At 45.8% G+C, this 21,214-nt stretch overlaps 1 protein-coding gene across 2 annotated transcripts in view; it reads right to left on the bottom strand.

Moving 5' to 3' along the window:
* Positions 1–21,214, bottom strand: part of TSC1 (TSC complex subunit 1) — a 684,759-nt gene that overhangs the window by 131,162 nt on the left and 532,383 nt on the right. For both annotated transcript variants that reach the window (XM_069609318.1, XM_069609319.1), the window contains exons 14-16: positions 11,422–11,974; positions 10,333–10,376; positions 9,929–10,095 (exon numbers count right to left, since the gene is read on the bottom strand). In XM_069609318.1, the coding sequence (XP_069465419.1) occupies positions 9,929–10,095; positions 10,333–10,376; positions 11,422–11,974 (764 nt within the window). The remainder of the gene's footprint in view (positions 1–9,928; positions 10,096–10,332; positions 10,377–11,421; positions 11,975–21,214) is intronic.

Genomic DNA, 21,214 nt, shown 5'->3' on the forward strand with positions numbered 1-21,214 from the left:
ACAGGTTGTTAGCATGATTGAGCAGCTAGGCTTATCTCAAGAGGGGTCAATGTGAGCTGTAAGGAAGTTACAGATATTCACAGTGACAAGTATTCAAATAAACTCTTACACACAAGGTTTCTTGATTAAACAATTATTAATTTATCGAACGGTCAGTTTGAATAAGCATTCAGAAGGGGCAATATAATAGTAACACAAATACACATCAAAATACACACTTAATATTTCTAAATCAATAGGTACCCTTTTTGGATGACACAGACACTTCCTACACACTCAGGTGAATTTAGTAGCTAGGACACTGGAAATTAATATATCACTGTCCGCATTTCGAATCAGACTTAAGAGTTTGTCAAAGAGAAAGGTTATTAGGACAAAAGAGATCTCACAAATATTCTGAAAGCAGGTAAGTACTTTTGAACCCCCCTTCCCCAATGCAAAGTTAGTTAACCCCTGCCTGCAAGGAAGACCAAACAATGTCAGATGGAAGAAGAGTCATCCAGGGAGTCAGGCTAGGCCAAAGTCAATTAGGCAAATGTCTAGGTGAGCTGAAGCACCTCTCAGAAGTAGGGAACAGTCTTACACAATGTTTTAGAAGTCTTTGTAGAAAAGAAGAAATCAAAGTAGGGCCACAAGCTGTTTAGGCTTGTGAAGTAATGAAGATGTAAGCAACTCGACAGAGCAACTCGGCCAGGTCTCAGCAGAGAACAAGTTCTTAGACTGTACAGTACCTTTGGTTAGAAGAAAAGGGTTTTGGCTGGCTTCTGTTCCTGTGCAGCTCTGCAGATCCATTGATCCTGGGCCTCAGTCTTGGGGACAAGAGGGAGGACGCCGGGAGGACTCCTGCACTGCAATGGGACGGTGGGCGACAGGAAAGGACGAACCTCTATTCAGTGGCACTTCACGGTTTCAGCTCCTCGCGTCTCAGCAAATAGCACCACTGCAGACTTTTGGCTGTTGAGATGAGCTTTCCTTGCATCTGGGGGTCCAGCACTCTGTTCAGGTGGCTCAGGCTCGGTCAGTCCTGCTTCCTGGGAGTCCGGAAGATCTTCCTGGAGTTCTTGGCCAACTTAAAAGCAATGCACACAATCTGGTGTTCTTCTCACTGGCTATTCGGTTCCAGCAGCAACGGCAGTGGAATTTCAACCAGCTCCGAGAGGATGTCAAGTGGCTTACTTTGGAGTCAATTGGTCCCACCAGCTCAAGGGGAGAAGTCGTCCTTACAGGGCTTCTCTAGTCAAAACTAATTTAGAGTTTCAGCACAGCAGCAGGGCTTCACCGGGCAAACCAACGGCCCAGGGGTTGCAGCAGGGATCTTCAAGTTCTTTTTTGGATTCCTTCGTCCAGTGGTCGACTGCCTTCCAAGCCAAGCATCCTCGCCTTTTATGCAGGTTTCTCCCATTCATTCCAGCCTAGCTGTCAGTCACCCAGCAGGGTGGTTGTCCATGCCGGACAGCCAGCCGATCACCTACAAGTGCATTCCTGTCTCCTAGGAGACAAAGCACAGGGAGTTTCGGGCACCTTCCTCGCTTCCTGCCGCTGCCACACACCTTGGAACCAGAAGCGGGCTTCACTTGTGAATCCCACCAAAGGCAAAGGGACCAAAGCTGTTTTTGCACGCAGAGTAAATCTCAAGGAGGACCTTCCCACAAAGAAATGGTGAAAAAAGAAGACCAGGGCCATTGTGAAATAAAGTGCACCCTTGGGTGCTTTACTGCAGCTGCGAACGCAGCCCATGGTAAATGCACACCACGGTAGTTAAAAGTAAACCACTGCCACCAGCCATTCATTGGGGAAAGGGTAACATAAAAATGTTCACATGAGAAGCTAGACAAAGGGGATACTAAGTAACCCCTCCAGCACCCAATTGTAAGATAGTATGTTTTGGGTCTAGAAACTTATAATAAGTAAAGTCAATTTCACTTCACTGCTCTGGGAAACAGTTTATCCAAGAGATCCCCAGGGTGGGAGGGGGGGGGGGGGTATGTGAGAGAGACTGACATATTTGCAGGGGATCTAAACGCAAACTGCAATATACAAATATACAAAGGATGGATATTTTGAACTACCTTATGGTGGAATCCTGGACAGAAAGTTGGGGTTTGACACTTTTGCATAATGATTCTCCCACGTGGGCGGCAAGGGGCTAAGCCTCAGAAATAGATTATGTATTTTTGTCAACAAATCTGTTTTCCAAGGTACAGGGTCACAAAGTTAGGTTTGATGAATTTAGGGATCATGTGCAATTGAGCATACCATTGAAATGGGCTTCTCAGAGGGTAGTCCAAGACGAGAATTTGAGTAAGCTGGTAGTTAATACCAGTGGGAATAGACTGATGTGACTCAAAGAAAATGAGTCATTTTAACACCATAATGACGATGGAATTTAATTTAACTCCTCTGGAAGAAAATAATCACTCTAGTACTCTGTACGGGGTTTTCCTGTATACCTAGAGGGGATTTTATCTAGAATGATTGTATTAATATCAGAAGAGGCTGGTACAAGCAAAAGAAAGTCATGCTTCCAATCTGGAGGTGAAAGAAAGGAATCCCAAACTGCATAGAGATCAGAGCCACCCAGAGGGGTAGGGTGAAAGGTGTGGTGGGGGTAAACGGAAAGAGGATTAGTTTATTGAAACAAGGGTATAAGAACTGGCTCAAGTTTGAACATGCCAAACTACATAAAATAGATGGGGAACGAATTGAGAGTTTGAAAGGGAAGACCTGTTGAGCTTTTTGGGAGCTAGTAAATAAAATGGAGGAAAATCAAATCTATTAGTAACTAATCCCATTTCTGAGGAGGTATGGTTGCAATATTTTGAGAACTTGCACAAATTACATACTACTAAAATGAATGAAGGCACACATCTCTCCTACAGGTGGAAAATAGATACCTCAGTAGGAAATATAGCTGCAAAGATTATGAGAGCCAATCCATCAAGAGAAAATGGACCGAATAACCAAACCAATACTATTCTGAAACAAAATGTGGAATTGTGGGCCAGAATTCTGCACATTCAATTTAACAATGTAGTGGAGCTGCAAAAAATTCCAGAAACATGGACAAATGTCTTACAAAATACCATATTTAAGAAAGATTCCAGACTGTCAACATCTAATTATAGATCTATCTCGATAATGGATTTGGACGCAGTAATTGTGTTAGATCACAAAGGAATGGATTACAGAGAACCACATCCTTCATCACAGACAGGTGGAGTTTAGAAGGAATATGGGCACGGTACTGTGGGGTGCAGGGGGGGCTATAGTTGAGCTGCTTAAAGAGACTGGCTTGGTCATCAAATTCTGCTTCAATGGACCCTAGTATGCTTTTCAACACCGTTAATAGAAAGTTGTGGAGAAAGTTTGATCAGTACGGAATGCCAAAGGGGTTATTGAGTATCATAATGTATCTACACAGATTCCAAAAAAGAAAATTAGATTCAATTCTGAAGGCTTGTTATCTAGTGCATTTAACACGCGACTAGGGATATGGCTGGGTTCCATCCTGGTCCTACATTGTATAACCTGTATGTGAAAGACATAGGTGCTGCTCTGGACAAAAAAGTTGATTCCCCAAAAATTGTTGCAGTAAGAATAAATTGGGCGGCTTACACCGATTATTTTATTTTGGTTGTCTCCACACACATAGGTCTGCAAAGACTGATCTCTGCCTTTGGTGATTATATGAACTCTATAGATCTTAAAATGAACTCCTCAAACACAGTTATGATGAGAGTTTGCAAAGGGCAACATGAAAAATCCTCTATGTTTCGATGGCATTGGGAAAATAGTACACTTGCTATAAAAGACAAATGCAATACCTGCGTTTCCCAATTGTGGCAAGGAATAAAAGCATCTTTGTATTTTTTTATAAACGACTTTATTCAAATCATTTCCAACAGATAACCTACAACGTCAACACAAACTTAACCGTGTTAAATGCAACACTAACGTAACCAACTCCCTCCTCCAAATGCCCAAACATCTATATGAAATCTAAACCTAATATCTAGGAGGAAAAGGGAGAGGAAAAGAAAAGGAAAAATAGAAAAATAAAACCTTATAAATAACTCATAGAACTCAGTATTCAATTATAGTCCATTTCAACAAATATATACGTACGGTAGTCACCGGTCTGTTTCCATTTCCTTCCCACTCTCCCCCCTCCCTTCCTTATCTATGTCTTAGCTCTTGCACTATCTGAAATGTCGTCAGGCCGAATACGATTGCTAATTTCACATCCTTACTGTTCACGGCCTATAAGAATGTCCTTGTATTTTCCCTTGCCTTGAAGCGCTTTGAAAAAAATTGTTTATAGGCGATATATATATATATATATATATAAAAAAGGACTGGTAACCAATCCGGATTACATCGGCACTCCGGCTGTGATCGAAGCGAAAGGCTGGATGTCTTCAATAAATCCACACACAGACTTGTATTCCGTGCAGTCAAAGTGTCCTTTATTGTTTAAGATACATGGACAAAGGAGGCAGCAACGGTCCTAGGTGCAAGAAGGGACGACGCGTTTCACCCTACTCGGGCTTCGTCAGGTAAGTGACATAGAGAGAGGACTATGGTATTATATAGACAAGTATATGAGTCCTTTTTCAATGTTTTGCACTAAGATAAGGTAACAAGTGGTAGGCAAAAATGCAGCCATGTTGGAACCTACATAACACAGTTCAGTGCATTTAAAAGAGACACGGCATTTTCATAGACAGTGTAGCGGTTTGAAACATGTTTGTTTAATCACACCAAATGTCCCAAGTGGGTAAGGGATGGACAGAAAGCCTGAGATTGCTGATATTGAATCACTGATATTATATTGAAAGTGTTCTCATCTTTTCTTCTATCTCCTCTTCCTGAAACATGCTTAATCCGGTACCAAATTTAGGAATCGCCACCAAAATTTCTCAAACAGAGCTTCACTTTTCTGCATCCTTAACAACACTCTTTCAATGTTACAAATAGAATACATTTCTTCCATTCATGAGTCCAGTTTCGGAAAACCATCCGACTTCCAATTTCGCATTATAATTTTGCAGCTAAAGCTGCCTTTAAAATCCAGGTTACATGGTGACGTCCTAACACTTCTAGGCTTGTATCTTCTCCCAGGATCAATGTCTGGAAGTTAAAATCCATTTCTTGATTCACTACTCTGCTCATCACTTCAGTTATTCCTTTCCAAAAATCTTTCACCTTGTAGCAATCCCAAAACATGCGTTCCAATGTTCCTCGGGCGTGGCCACAACCCCAACATGTGTCCGTTAGACTCAAGCATTGCTTTTGCATTCGTACCAGTGTTCAAAATACTCTGTTCAATATCTTCACTTGACGTGCTCTTTCTCCTATATTTAATGACATCCTCTTGATGTTACCACATAAAACTTCCCATCTTCCTTGAGTCATTTCCTTAACTAGGCATGCAGACCATGGTGTCAGGATTTTATTATTTCCCTCTGAATTCCTGTTTAACAAAGTATATATTTTTGATGCCATATTCTCCCGACTACCTATTTAATAATACTCATATCTGAATTATCTAGTTTTTGCAGTTTCACTGCATGTTTCGGTTTACAATATTCTCCATAAGTGCAGGCAGATAAGCTGTATTTGACTTAATTCTTGTAATGTTTAGCACCTCTCACTGAAACAGGTCTTCAACCTTTTTAAGTCCTGCCACATACCAATTTATCCAGAATATAATTGTGTCCTTTATTTAATTGAAGGATTCAGCCATATTGAATCTGATTTCATCAGGCCTGGCCTAGATTGCAATGACACTTCAAACTCAACGCTCTCCACGTAGATCACAAACTCCGTCAGAGCAGATCGATTCCATAGTCTGAGTTTGTAGTTGATAGGACTGCCGGTTCATACTGACTGTCGAAACAGTCAGTGTTTCGAATTACAAAAGTCTGACAAGTGTTTTTTTAAACACTTATTTTACTATACAATCTTAAAATAAACCCTTTAATATTAAAAAAAATACATTCAAAACTTTTTTTTTTTTCAAAACTTTTGTTTCAAAACTTTGACTGGACTCCGGACTGCCCAGGTGTTTACCTGACCTATCATGCTTGCCTCTGCGACCGCCCACTCATCTTTCTTCTCAGTGAATGGCATTATGTCTCAATGTGAATGTATGATGGCAACATTCAAAATGTGGAATGTTTAATCCCCCTAGCGCTTTGTAGTTGTAATCTCCATAACTTTAATCTCAGTATCTTTGTTCCCCACAGAAACAATTGGTTCAGACCATCCAATTCCATCAACTTCGATTTCTTCACAGGTGGGATCATATACCTAACAAATTAACTTCGGTGTTACCATAATCTTACTTTGCCTTGCCTCCCAATCATAGCATAAGCAATTCCCAACGCTCTAGTTCCAGAGTAATTTGTCAGATCCATATTCAGGTTCATCATTTCATTGATCTCTTGTGATCCATATTCCTAAGTATTTCACCCTAAGAGGACACCATCTGAAGCCAAACCTCTTTAACAACGTTCCATTAGTCAATTGAGTGCAAGGCAAAGCCTCAGATTTTGACCATTATATTTTATAATTTGAGACCAAATTCCTCAATCAAGCTCATCAGGGCGGGGATAAATGTTATGTTAAAAAAGGTCTTGACTGACCACAAGAAGATCGGCATACAACCAGAGCTTCTGGCAGATTCCATTAAAGTTAATTCCAATGATTTTATTGTCAGCCACTGCCAACGGTTCCATTGAATTCACAAAAGGCAAAGGGGATAATGGGAACCCTTGGCGCGGCCCACACTGCAGGTCAAATGTGCTCGATATTCTTCCATTTGTGTTCATCTCTGCCGTGGAATTTGTATAAAGCACTCTAATCCAACTCAAGTAATCACTACTGAAGTTAATCTTCTCCATTGTTCTGACCAAAAACTCCCATCCAACTATCAAAGGCCTTTTATGCGTCCAAGGACAGAGCTACTGTTTCCATTTGCAATTCTTTTGACTCTGCCAAGGTAAGCAATAGCTTTCGCGTGTTTTAAGCCGAAACTCTCCCTTTATAAACCGGCTTGGATGTATTAACTTTGGGAGTATTTTCTCCAATCTATTTGCCAGGATTTTAGTTATTATTTTGCTATCTGAATTAATCAGACTAATAAGTCTGAAACTATCTGGTTCCAACTCTGGACGACCCGGTTTTAGGATCAGGGATATCATAGCATGTCTGAGCGTAGGAGGTAAACTACCCTTGTTTTTACACCGTACAAATGTGTGAGTAAACTTAGGACTCCTTCCGGAATTGCTCTATAAAATTCAGCCGGTAGACCATCAGGCCCGGGCACATTTCCAGATTTAAGCTCCAAATGGCCTTCTTAATTTCTTCTAAAGAGGACGATGTGGAAAGGTCGGAGGAATCCTCCAGAGCCAGAGGGAGGGCTGACCTGAGCAGAAGCTAGAGAAAGGCCGACAGTGGTGTGACCTCAGATTGGAGGACCACGTAGCCCTTAAACGACGCCGACATCAAGAGGCCGGAAAGCCTGCGGAGCAGCAGCAACACAGCATGGAGCAAAGTAAGTCACGGCGAGCAGCCAAAGCGAAAGAGCCAACAGCCCAGGAAGAACCGTGACATGGCCCCAGCAAACAGAAGGTTATGGGAACTACGGTAGAATCGGCAGGGCCTTGGGAAAGGGAAATGCATCTGGAGTAATCTACCTCGTCACAGTAACTGTGCCTAAGTTATCAAGAGTGAGGGAGGCATCAATAACAATCTTCATCATCAGAAGAATCGAAAGAGCGCAACAGTGAATAGTGCCTCAGGGGTAATCCCTCCCACCCCCCCAATCAGAAGAGAAGCATCCAGAATAAAGAAATTTGCAAGAATGGTCTCTCTGCCGATAGTGCTATTAAGAATAGTGAAAGTAACCAAGGATACTTTGGGAGTGACCTCCATGGTTTAATTAATCAAGACGACCAGGGAAGCCTAGGAGAGTAAATTGTGTTAAAAAGAAATAACTGTTGGATAGTTGGTCAAGCCAATGAAAGTAAAAGGACTTGTATAGGCTGTTACCAGAGAATAACCGAAAACAGCCTCTACAAGGAACACAGTTTGACTGTGAGAAGGGAGCCATTCTCGTGTCAGTCCAAAGGTGGCCCCAGTTGACCAGGAGAAGGGATTCCTTCCCCAGGGTTTCTTTGTGTTAAAACCCTTTTTTTTATTTCTTTTTTTCTTTTATTAGTGTTAGGGTGTCATGATGCCTACCTCCAAGGAGCCAGACCCGGTCCAGCACCCCCAGACGCAGACATCATGTTACTTGGGAAAGCCCCAGCAGCCCCAAATAGGGGCCCTTTGGACTCAGTCCTGGCGCCTTTGGCGCCAGGCTCATAAAGGGGAACTTGTGTGTAAGAAGGTGCTTGGTGAAAGACTTACCTGATGCAGACCATGCTGCAACATCCAGACCATCCAGAGGCCTGAATGGGACTACTTTATCTTCAGGACTACTTAACCACACGGGTGTGGTTGGAGGAAGTATACATACCTTTGGAGGAAGGATACATACCTGGAACTACTTTGAAGGCTATTTAAGCCACACCCAAGCAGCAATCCACACTTTACGTTGTTCTGCATCTAGCAGCTGGACGCTCACCGTGTCTGCTCCTGCATCCTGGCTTCAGCCACGCCTGTCACCATCCTGGAGCACCTGCAAGGGGGAGAAAGGAAGAGAAAAGGCGAGAGAAGACATTTACCTGCTGAATCTGCATCCCGGAATCTTCTCCTCAACGAACCTGCAAAGAAAGACATTCATTTTAAAAGGCGCATTGCGTCGCCCGCTGCAGCGCCGCATTCTACTCACCTTTACCAGGCGCCGGCACGATCATCAGCGACCACCAGGATCCTCGGCCTTTTTTTTTGGTGCCTAAGGAAAAAAGACAAGAACATAGGTGAGCTAGGGAAGAGAATAGGGAATCCTTAATTTCTACCATAATACTTACCTGCTGGGTTTTCCTTTTTCACATCAGGTCGGTGCCTCATCCCTGGCATTTCCTAACCCCGGCCCCTATGGGGAAAGAACACAAACATTAGTGAGCGAATGCAAAGACATTATAATAACGCTCATTACAGACTTACCTGAGATTGCACATCTCACTTCGGGTCAGCGCCAATCCTCCGGCATTGCCGTACCCCGGCCCCTATGGGGAAAAAAAAGACTCACCTGAGCTTCCTTCTTCGGTGCCACGGCCAACCGCGGAATCTTTATTCGGCATCTGCAAAAGAAGCAAAAGACAACTATTATTAAAAGCTTGGACCGGCAATTGAACTTCAACTATATCTTACCGGATTTTCAAGCAATTCTGAACTCTCATCACAACGCGCCCCAGCTACCGAAGCTGGATGGAGAGCTCATCCTTCCAGACCCTAAGGTGAGAATTCACGGGGAAACACGGAAGGGTCTCGTGGAGGGGAAGAAGGGTGTGGTAGGTTTCAGCATTGTTCCTCCGATCGCTAATACTTCCTTTTGACGCACAGGAGGGTATTTCTGCAAGCCAGACAAGTCAAATTCGATGGGCCGGTCCATTCCATATTTCGAGTCCTGCGTTTTACCATTGAAGAGGCAACAGCACTCCAAACCAGACCAGCACCTCCGTGGGAGTCAGGTGAGCGTTACATAGGGCCAGAATAGGAGAGAGTTGGACAGAAGACACTTTGCTGACAATGAGCACACATTCTTCATTTAGGTATGGCAAAGCTAGTGATAGGGAGAGTACGGCACTTTTCTCCTTTGTTAACATAAAACTTGAGTCAAAATGCAACCCCTTTGTCAGACACCTTCTGACTAGCAATATATTGATCCGTTTAATTCAACCAGGTTTAACTAGTGGTGGCCCAATGATTAACCTTAGAGACTCAGCACACCAAGCTCAGACTGTCTAGAACCACTTACCATTGCTGCACTCTGCTCCTCCAGCGCAGTCACTTTGATAACTTTACGCAGTAATCGACGGTTTCGTAGAGCGTGCTGCTGCCTCTTGAAGCGCTCATATAGCAGCTGGTTATGGAGCAGGATCAGCTGGTTCTTCAGGGTGTGGATCTCATCTGATGGGGGAGACCCTGCAGCGAGAAGGATGGTGTGGAAGCAAGATGGAGAGTGTGGGGGTGAAAGAAAGAGAAAGGGTTTGTAACAGAAGCATTGGATTGAAGACGTTAAACTGCCAGTTCAGAAACTTCACTTGCTGCCGTCGATACCCTTTGCATAAGTAAGGGAGCGACATTCTGCAAATAGGAGTGGCGTGACAACAGAAGGCACAGAAGCATGCCACGCAAGAACTTCTGCAAGGAGCAACTTACCGCCAAAGTGAGTCCAGTCTGCAGATTTGCTCGGCAGAGGTAGCCTGCAAACAAGGACAGAGATAAATTGGTACGCCAAGTGCTCACAGTTGAGACCTGCAAATCATACGGCTCACAGGCTCTAATCTTGAAAGGGCAGACTAAACTTGCCACCCTTGAGAGGTCAATAAAGAGAACCCCTGATGTGGCAAAACTATAACCTTTCAATGTTGACACCAATAGGCATCTCGGCAAGAAAAGGGTATTAGAAGTAGCAGCGAGTCAGACTGTTAAATGATGCAGTTTTAATGCCAGAGGAGGCCAGAACAAGAGCCATTATGGTTCATGTCACAAGTAGGAAGCAGCCAGATTTACTCTCCCATTTCCCTCTAAAATCTTAACAGGGGTCTCGTGGCAGCTGCATTCTAATAGCACCAACGAAGGACAGATCTTTCTCCAGGCTCACCTCAGTTAGATGAACAGTTTTAGATTAATGGGTCAGTGTGTGGGCTGCAGTACAAAGTGAGCACATGCTAAAGCAGAGAAGCTGTGAGCCTATTGTCCGGGATAGGTGAGGGGGGGGTTAGGGTGCCAGGTCTTTGCAGAATGCCTCGTCCAGGTTGCTATCCAGTGACACCCATGGACATCATGTTCCATGGTGGCTGCAAGAGATCACTCAGTTAAATAATCAACCTCCCTCCAACCAGCTACCCACAATAATGCCTCACTTTAACCAGCTTTCACATGTTTAGACCCCCACCACCAAATTCGCCCAACAAACAGACTATAAAGAGCTGCCTTGTAGGTACATAATCTCATTTGCCTCAAACATTATTCCTCTCTCCCCCAGGCCCTCATTACGGCACAGTCTAGTCAATGCCCTTTATATCTCGATTCATGGCCACGTTGACTAATGCAAAATTGGTCTTTCTGCTTCCTCCAGGTTAAAGAAAAGAGTACATAAAATTAAGCACCATATTAATAAACCACTAGTTAAAAACTGAGCAGAAAACAAAAAAATATACCCATCCCCCTGGCCCCCAACCTGCATCCAAATCATAGAATTAGGAACACCAGCTTAACAGGATACCACAATATGGCCCAACTTACTTGTTAAGCTCTTTCGTATGAGCATCTGCTCCAAACTGAATCAGCCGGTCAAGCACCTCTGCAGGAGAGACTGAAGGACCGCTATCTTCTCGCTCATCCAGATTCCCGTTCAGTTTCTTGTACAGTGCATCAGTCCTTGGCAGAGCCAGCTCAAACAGGTGTTCATAGGAGAAGCTCTTGCCACCAGCACACCTGGATCTCCTCTGTGCCTGACCTTTTTGAGGGCTGGGTGTGACAACGCTGCTGGACGTTTCCTGTGTATTGTGGTTCTCTGTGTTCCCGCAGGGGTTCGGGGTGCCACTAGGTGGCTCAATGGGGGTGAAAGCCTGCTTCAGCCCCTCACTCCACTCGTCTTGGCCAAGTTTCTCTGAGGAGGTTGAATGATTGCATCCTTGGCTGGCCCCGAATCCACTGTTGGTTGCAGACAAGGGCTTCTTCTGAGAGCCCACAAGACTCTCACTGGAACGATAGAAAGGAGAGTCAAAGCCACCTGGTCGGACCTGAGGATCCCGGTCTGTGGTGGTGATCGCAGATAGTTCTTGGCATATTGCAGCTGGAGCAAGGGAATATGGGAAGAAAGATTAGATTAAAGAAACACGTAACTGCACTACCCAAAGCCACACCAGTCATCCATGTCCCAAGTGCTGTGCTGTTTCTTTATCTCCACCAATATGTGCTACAAACACCAAGAGGGTGATGGCCCGAGGATGATAGAGAGGAAGGGAGGCAGAAATTACCTGGGAATAGAACTGGGCAGGACTGCTCAATACAACGTGTAACTAAGGTTTCTTTCTTTGGTCCTGAAATGGTAAAACCAGGCTCAGGGCTTGCTCACAAAACACATTCCTGTAGCTAGCCCAGTCTCCCACCCACCCTCAAGCCTGCTGTTTAGCATCAGATTGCTAGAAAATGGGTCCATCACTTCTCTTTTGATGGACTAGATGGGTGATCTGGACAAGGGGAAAGTGGCATCACCATAAGCAGCAACAAAGGGAATATAAGAAAAACATTTGTGTTGTTTGGTACAGCTATACCTTCTATTACAAATCACGTACATTAGCCTTCTTTGTTTAACACAGTTGTATATCAGTGGCTTTAAAGTTTAGTGTGCGATACATTATGCTCCACTTTTGAATACACATTTTCCATTTCCTTGTTTTACCCAAACCTTGGGCAATGTTGCACAGCAACCTCTTGGAAATACGACCAAAGTAAGGGCAGGCACAGTCCGTCGTATATAAGTAACTACCTGGCAGGTAGAAACAAACTGGTGGTGTACTTGCAAGGAAGGAAGATCATTACACATCCATGTCTGATCGACACGTTTGGCCTGCTAAACTGACAATGCCACCAATGCTGTGGGGAGGATGCCCACTCCGAGCTCTGCAGACTATTGAAAAGGCAAGCAATAAGCTCAAATATGTGCTATGAGGGAAATATTCAGATCACAGACAAGCAATGTCCCACAGAAAACAGCATGGGGAGTAAGATTATGAAAATGTTACAAAAAGCACCAGAGCACCAATTTATGACACTGTCCCAGTTAGGCTGATTGCACTAAGTTGTGATTTGCTGAAGGTAAAACGTGTAATGAAACCTTTGATAAATGTACACCTAATTACATATCCCTCAATCTGTTAATGCAGACTGAGGAAAATAAGAAAAACCCCCATCATGAAGTGTCACAGAATCGGAAGTCCGGCTATTGTACAGATTTGGATAACAGACCCAGGGGTGTAGTCATCTGTTAGGACGGTTCTTCTATACCACCAGTGGTGTGGAATTTAGAGAGACCAAACTTTAGTGGACCTGAAAAAACCGGAGTAAATCTCAATGCTAGTGCGAGCAGCTAGGCTTCACTCTAAGCAGAGGTTGACCGCGGTATAGAGTACAGATAACATACAAGGGAGATCCAGAGAAAGATTTTCCACACATGCTGAACATTTTTGATTTGTTTGAATGCTTACAGCTTGGACCCAGCTCAAGAGCAGCAGAGCGCTTTACAAACAGGATTGTGCCAGAATTAGGCTTGGCATTTTATACAGTAATGCAGTACTGTAGGTGGAGTAAGAGAACGATTTTTAATTCTCTGACAGGTATTGTTGAAAGACACCTTTTTTGTTTTTTTGCGGCACTGGAAGGATGGTAGGGGCATTTCAAGCCTCTACCGGGAATTAGTTCCAGGTGGTCGGGCGTGGTAGGATAAGAACTGCTTCCGAGCATTCTCTTTATGGGCTATCTTTGGCTCCAACCTTTTCACTGTTTTGCTACATGAGGTGAGGGCCTCCAGGGGTGTGGAGTTTAGCCACCAAGTATGTTGATGTTCCAGAGTCTGCTTTGTAAGTCATACATGCATTTTTTTAATATGATCCTGATGGGAAGGGGGAGCCAGTGAAGCGTGGGCAGAGCTGGAGAGATAGTCAAATTTGCTGGAACCTGTAGTGAGGCGGGCTGCAGTGTGGTGTGCTGCTTTAAGGGGGACCAGGTGTGTGGCTTGAAGCCCAGTAAGGAGGAAGGCATTAACCTCACCCAACCAATGTGAGACAAGGGCTTGGACCACCATACGAATTTGATCGGGGGAATCCAGGGTTGGATTTTGTGGAGCGTGTGGATCTGTAGCCTTCCAATTTGTGCCTTCTTTTTGGCTATGTGCTTCTGGAAGGAAAGGCTATCGCCAATAATAATGCCCAAGGATTTCAGTGAGTTGGACAGCCGAAGGGTGAATCTTTCCAGGCACGGGTCATCCGGGCATTGTTGCACGAGTTGTTTGGTGGGGGTACCGATTAGGACAAATTCGGTTTGGGTTGGGTCTGAATGAGCCATGTGAATGACCTGGTACATATGGGAGCAGTAGGATGCAGACCATTTTAGGGAAGTTCCAGAGATGCTCTTCTGGTCAGCAAGGAGGGAAGAGAAGCATTTGGTGATCAACTGTCGAAGGCAGCTGAGAGGTCAAAGTGGACTATGAGACACGAGTCCCCGGTGTCTGATTCTGAGCACATTGTCCACCACAAGGATGGTTGCAGTCTCAGTGCTGCACTTGGGGCGGAAGTCAGACTGGTAATCGCAGAGGTCTAGCTGGTCGAAAAGGTAGCTGTGTTGCAACTACTTTCTTGAGAACCTTCCCGATGAACGGAGGTTCATGATAGGCCTGTAGTTGGCTAGGTCCTCTGGGTAAATGTTAAATAGATTTTCCTTTTTGAGTAAAATTCTCACCACGTTGAGTCCCCCCAGGATTTTTGCTGGACTATTGTATTTTTGGATCGACTCTCCTGAGTAAGTGGGAACCATTTTCACACTCAGTCTTTTAATCTAACCATGGGAACTCCTTTTACCTCTTTTTGATGGAGTTCTGCTTTCCTACATCTTTTCTGGCATCTACCTTTTTATTATTATTTCCACAGACAGCATTTTCTTTGCAGTGTTGTCGGGGAGCTCCTTGAGTTACCCTTTTTATTTTACCTGTATTAACACATGTTAGTAGGGCAGGGTTCACTTTGTCCCACCTGCATTTTATTTTGCAAGATCGGACATTGTTTCAATTGATTTTGGCTGTCCTCGCTCCCTGCAGAATCTTCCAACCCATTGACTTTGGTTTCAACTGTCCCTCATAGGTAGTGCATAGGTCCAACTTGTATTGCTGGGAAAGGTCAAACCTAGACTTCATTGGGAAGATTGCAAAGTATCCACATATTCTGAGAACCCGTTAACCATTTTCCAGCCCTAAAATGTTCTTTTTCCACATCCTCAGTATTGTACAAAGTGCTATATCAATGTCCGCAGTATTCTAGTAATTGAAGTCACCTGAGGGTGTAGGTGGTGTGTGGCATCTACGTGCTCATCTTAAATCTGAGAAGTGTTGTGAAGTATATTTTTATTGTTGCATATTGCCCTTTCTAAAAATGCTCATTTAAAAGTAAACGTTAAATAATTTTAATTGAAAACCTTGAGTATAAGTGTTATTTGAATAGTCGCAATTGTGAATTTCAATGTTGCATCTCTACAGCTCACATTTACCCCTCTTGGGATACGTCTGGCTGCTCAGTCACTCTACCAACTTGTGTAGTACAGACCTATACCAATAGGTGGGTTACCCATTACCAAGAGGACAAGACTGATGTAGACTCCCCCAGGGTTACTTCATATTATATTGCACAAAAACATATATATGACAATGCATTACTTACCGTAAAAGCATTTCTGATGGTTGTATCTGCTTAGATTCAGATGCTGTGCATAGGTCCGACATCCAGTGGTCACTGCGGAGTATTGCATTTTGTTTTTCGTAGTCGAAAAGGGGACGTCGACAAGGCGTGTCTAACACTATCCCTATAGTGACGTGTGTTGTACCCACAATCCCTCACGCGTCGAGGTCCCTCTGTTTGTATTTTTCTGCCCTGAGGGAGCCTTCTAGACGTGAGTGAGTACAGAAAAGAGAGAAATATAGAAAGATGTCTATGTTCCTTCCATCCGAGCGGGGAGGAAGGGTGGGCGCATGTGAATCTAAGCAGATACAACCATCAGGAATGCTTTTACGGTAACTAATGCATTGTCTTCTGATGTTTGTTAATCTGCTTAGAATCACATGCTGTGCATAGACTAGCGAGCAGTACCCGGAGTTGGCGGTGGGTTATGAGAAGGAACAGTAGAGAAAAGATGTCTTAATACTGCCTGTCCCACCTGGGAGTCAGATCTAGAGTGTGCATCTAGACAGTAGTGTTTTGTAAAGGTGTGCACAGAACTCCAGGTAGCCGCTTTGCAGATGGACTCAAGGGGAACATTTGCAATGAATGCTATGGACGCCCCCGTGCCTCGAGTAGAATGTGCTCTTGGCCTAAAGGGCAGTTCTCTCTTAGCAAGAGTATAGCAGAGAGTGATGCATTGGACAATCCATCTAGAAATAGTGGACTTTGAAACTGCATCCCCTTCTCTTCCTGCTGCCACCGAGACGAAGAACTGATTAGTCTTCCTCAGTGATCTGGTTCTTTCCATGTAGAACATGACCGCTCTGCGCACATCTAGTGTGTGCAGAGTCCTTTCTCCCAAGTTGGAAGGATTTTGAAAGAACGCTGGTAGTTCTATAGACTGGTTTACATGGAATTTTGAGATGAATTTTGGAGCAAACCTTGGGTGAGTGTGTAGAACCACTTTATCTTTGTGAACTGTAACAAAGGGGTCTAGAACAGAAAGAGCCTGTAGTTCACTTACTCTCCTGATGGAGGTGATAGCTATTAGGAAAGCAGTCTTGAGAGTGAGGTCTTTAAGAGTTGCTTTGTGCATGGGTTCAAAAGGTGATCCCATGAGTTTTGTAAGTACCACGTTAAGGTCCCATCCGGGAGCTGGGTCAGCTATCGGGGGGTGTATTCTTTTTACTCCCTCCATGAAGGCCTTTATAACAGGGATCTTCCACCACGACACTTTGAGTTGGGAAGTGGTGTATGCAGAAAGTGCCGCTAGGTGGACTTTAATGGAATTGAACACTAGACCTGAATCTAATAAATGGGTCAGGTATAGAACAATATGTGTGGGAGAGCAGTCAATTGGGTTGATGCTCTTTCCTCTGCACCAGATGACAAATCTCTTCCATTTGCTAGAATAGCAGTGGCGAGTGTTAGGTTTTCTGGCTTCCCTGAGGATGTCCATGCATCTCTGCGGGAGCTGTAGGTGTCCAAATTCTACGACCTCAGGAGCCAGGCTGCTAAGTTCATGTTCTGGGGGCATGGATGCAGCGTCCTGCCCCCGTCTTGTGACAGCATGTTGTACGGGCAGGGGAGTTTCACTGGGGGAGATAGAGACATCTCCATCAAGTGAGCGAACCATGGCTGTCGGGCCCACATTGGGGCCACCAGTATCATGGTTACTTGTTCCTGGTGCATCTTGTGCACCACCTTGTTGAGAAGGGGAGTCGGGGGGAAAAGCGTAAACAAATTTCCCTGACCATCGAATCGACAGACCGTTCCCCTTGGATTGGTTTTGGGGGTACCTGGAGGCGTAGCTTTGGCATTGTGAGTTCTCCAGGGTTGCGAACAGGTCTATTTCTGGGAATCCCCATTGCGTGAAGACGTCGAAGACGATGTCTTCGTGCAGTCGCCATTCGTACTCTTCGGGCAGGGGGAAATCTCTGCTGAGTTTGTCTGCCAGCAGATTGAGTTCCCCTGGTACATGTTGTGACAGGAGGAACATATTCTGTTTGAGAGCCCACTTCCATATGTTCTGGGCCAGTTTGGACAGGCCTGGAGAGTGGATTCCCCCCTGCTTGTTGATGTAATACATGGCTGTGGTGCTGTCTGTAAGGACCATCACTGTCTTGCCTTGTAGGTGTTCCTGGAAGGCTTTTAGCGCCTTGAACACCGCTAGTAGCTCCAGAAGATTGATTTGTTTGGATGCTACGCTCGGAGTCCACTCTCCGTGAGCAGTCTGATGGGATAGGTGAGCCCCCCATCCTGTGAGGGATGCGTCTGTGGTTAGAGTGGCTTCCGCCGCGGGTGTGGCAAAGGGTTTCCGTTTCTCTAGGTTTTCTTTTGTCCACCACCGTAGCGAGAGAACTAAGGCCTGCGAGACCACTAATAGATCGTCCCATAGTCCGCTGGCCTGACACCACTGGCTGTTGAGCCACTCTTGCATAGGGCGCAGGCACGCGTGAGGTACCAAATAAATACACGACGCCATCATGCCTAGCAAGCGCATTGCTTTGCGTACCGTCACCTCTCGACCGGACACATATTGAGGGATCTGAAACAACATGTTTTGAACCCTCTCTTTGGAGGGGAAGACGAGGCCGTCCTTTGTTTGAATTAGAGCCCCTAGGAATGGTTTGATTTGGCTGGGGTCTAGGCTGGACTTCTTTTCGTTGATGGAGAAGCCCAACTGGAACAAAAAGTCTACCGTCTTTTGGGTATTGGAGAAGCATGTTTCGTAAGAATCCCCTGTTATGAGCCAGTCGTCGAGGTAAGGGTAAACTGGGATGGAAAACCTGCGCAGGTGGGCTGCTGCCACTGCCAGTACCTTCGTGAATACCCTCGGTGCTGATGCTATGCCGAAGGGTAGCACTCTGAACTGGTAGTGTTTGCCCTCTATCATGAACCGGAGGTACTTTCTGTGCGCTGGCAACATTAAAATATGAAAGTATGCATCTTTCATGTCCAATGTTGTCATGTAATCTCCCTGTGATAGCAGTGGGATCACTTCCTGTAGAGTCACCATACGAAACTTTTGGGGTTTGATAAACTTTTTCGCTGGGCGCAGATCTAATACAGGGCGCATGGTTAGATCCTTTTTGGGTACAAGGAAGTACACTGAATAAATACCTTCCGTTACCTGAGATAGAGGCAAGACCTCTATGGCTCTCTTTTCCAGCAGTTGCTGTACTTCTTGTAGAAGGATGGCAAGATGTTCCGGTGACATGCGTCGTCCCCTCGGGGGTCTGTATGTTGGGGAACTGTTGAATTCGATGCAGTATCCGTGGGCTACGGTGGAAAGTACCCAGCGGTCTGACGTTATACCCTCCCATGCTGGAAGAAAGGATGTTATCCGGCCCCCGACCGGCGTTGCATGGGAGGGGACTCGAATCTTCGCGTCACTTGGTGTTGTTAGGGGCTTGGGAACCTCTGGGGGTGGACCCTCGCCCTCTTCCTTTGCCCCGACGCTGTCCTCTTTGACTGTACTGGCCACTACTGGTCTGGAAGTTGGTGGCAGGGTACTGTTGCTGCTGGTTTTGTTGTTGGCGTTGGCCACGAAAAAAGCGTTTATTGCCATATCCGCGCCTGGTAGCGGGCTTAGAGATTTGGTCAAGAGTTTTGATTGTATCGAACTCTTTTTTAGCCATCTCCAGAGCCTCATCCACCGCCTTCCCGAAGAGGTTGGAGTCTTCAACAGGTTTATTTATTAAAGACGCCTGTGTCTCCGGTTTGAACCCTGAGTTGGCAGCCATACATGTCGTTTAAGGACTATTCCCTGAACTAGGGAACGTCCCGCAGTTTCTGCCGCATCCAGAGAGCTCTTCACAATACTCTGGTTGACCTGGGTTCCTTCGCCAATAGTTGAAAGCAGGCGTGTACGTAATGGTTCCGGCGCTTCTTCGGCGTCTTTGCGCAGTTTAGCCCACTGCGCGTCCGCATAGCTCGCGAGCAAAGAATTGTTGTTGGCAATTCTTGCCGAAAAGGCGGCCGAGGATGTAATTCTTTTAGCAAGGGCATATAACCGCTTGCCCTCCTTGTCAGGTGGTGCCTCACTGGTGGAAAGTGGTACCCCTGCCCTCTTTCTTGTGTTGGTTACTACCAGGGAATCCGGAATGGAATGTCCCCTGATGTACAGCGGGTCTGAGGGTGAAGGAGTGAAAAGCTTTTCAATTCTAGGGTTGACCCCTCTGATTAGTGCGGGTGTGGACAGCGAAGGGATGATTCTTCTCCTCACCGAAGCGAGGAGGGGGAATTGTCTGACTGACCGGGGGTTTCTCCTTAATTACCCTTTCTACAAAGTCTAATTCAGGAGAGAGCTCCCCAGTGTCTAGTTCGAAGTGTGCTGCTGCTCTGCGCAACAGGGCATTAAATGTGGGTTGATCGTCAATGGGAGACGTGTTTCTAACCGGTGAAATGTCAGGAGGATTTATATTCAGGACATCAGTGTCGGAATATATTGATGGTGATTGCCAGGGGTGAGAAGGTCCTTCTTCTGGATTTTCTCCGAAGCCTTCTCCTACCGAGTCTGGGCTGTCCTCCAGAACTTCCTCCTGGTTCCGTCCGTCTTCCTCGTCCATAAAATCATCCTCTTCCTCAAAATAATGTTCTTCCCCAGTGAGGTCATACACACTGTGGAAGTCTGAGGCTGTGTCCTGGTGGGGATTGACTAATCTTGGAATTTTGGCCCTGGGGTCCTCCTGAGGCCCTTCTCTTATTCTCTTTGGAGTGGGAGGGTTTTGGGCATTCATAAACCTCTCCATCCTTTCCATGCAGAGATGGAGCCTTTCCATGGTTTCATGGGGTACCCCTGAGCGGTCTAGCGGGGGAAAATTGGTGTCTTGTAGCTGAACACGGCTCGACCTCTCCCATAACGTCGAGGAAAGTGTCCCGTCGCCTTCCGAAAAGCCTTCAGGTGTGTCTTTCGACCTTTGCGTAGCGCTCGACGTGTCTTTCGGCGTACGCTTTTGGGCGTCGGCTACCACGATCCTCGCCAAGCTCTCAGCGACTCGTTTGTCAGCGGGGAGCTGTGGTTTCGACGTTATGGGTGTCGAACGCTCTACGGCGGCATGCGCTTTCTGCTGATGCGCTCCGGCCGATGATTTGGGGGCGGCGCCCTTATTTGCCGAAAGCCCAGTAGCTGGTCGTGGCTGCGGTTGCGAGAGGGGCTTCGAACCCGAACGGTCCGAGGAGGCCGCCGGTGAAACCTGCGTCTCCTTGGGCGCTGATGCTCTCTTTGCCTTCGGCAAAGAAGAGCCATGGGTTGTGTGCTTATGTGTGGTCTTGTGTGCGTCAGTGTCGCCGGGGTGTTCATCCCCATAAGCAGGGCGTGAGCCGAGCCCGTCAGGGCCGGGGACAGACGACGAAGCGCGTGTGGGCTCTCTAGGGGGGTTTACGACTTCCGTAGCGGAGGTCGTGGTATCACGTTCCTCGTCACTGTCGGAGGTAGCGACGGTGGGTGGAGCGTCGGCCTTCGACATAGCGTAGGCCGCCCACCTTTTGACCCTACGGTCTTTTAGAGTCTTCGGCTTAAGAAGCCGACAAGCCGTGCAACCCTCCTCCTTGTGATCGAGGGGCAAGCAGCGGTTACACCGTGAATGCTTGTCCTTCCAAGTAAA

Source organism: Ambystoma mexicanum, chromosome 8 (assembly GCF_040938575.1).
Source record: "Ambystoma mexicanum isolate Mex_15411 chromosome 8, UKY_AmexF1_1, whole genome shotgun sequence".
Classification (NCBI taxonomy): domain Eukaryota; kingdom Metazoa; phylum Chordata; class Amphibia; order Caudata; family Ambystomatidae; genus Ambystoma; species Ambystoma mexicanum.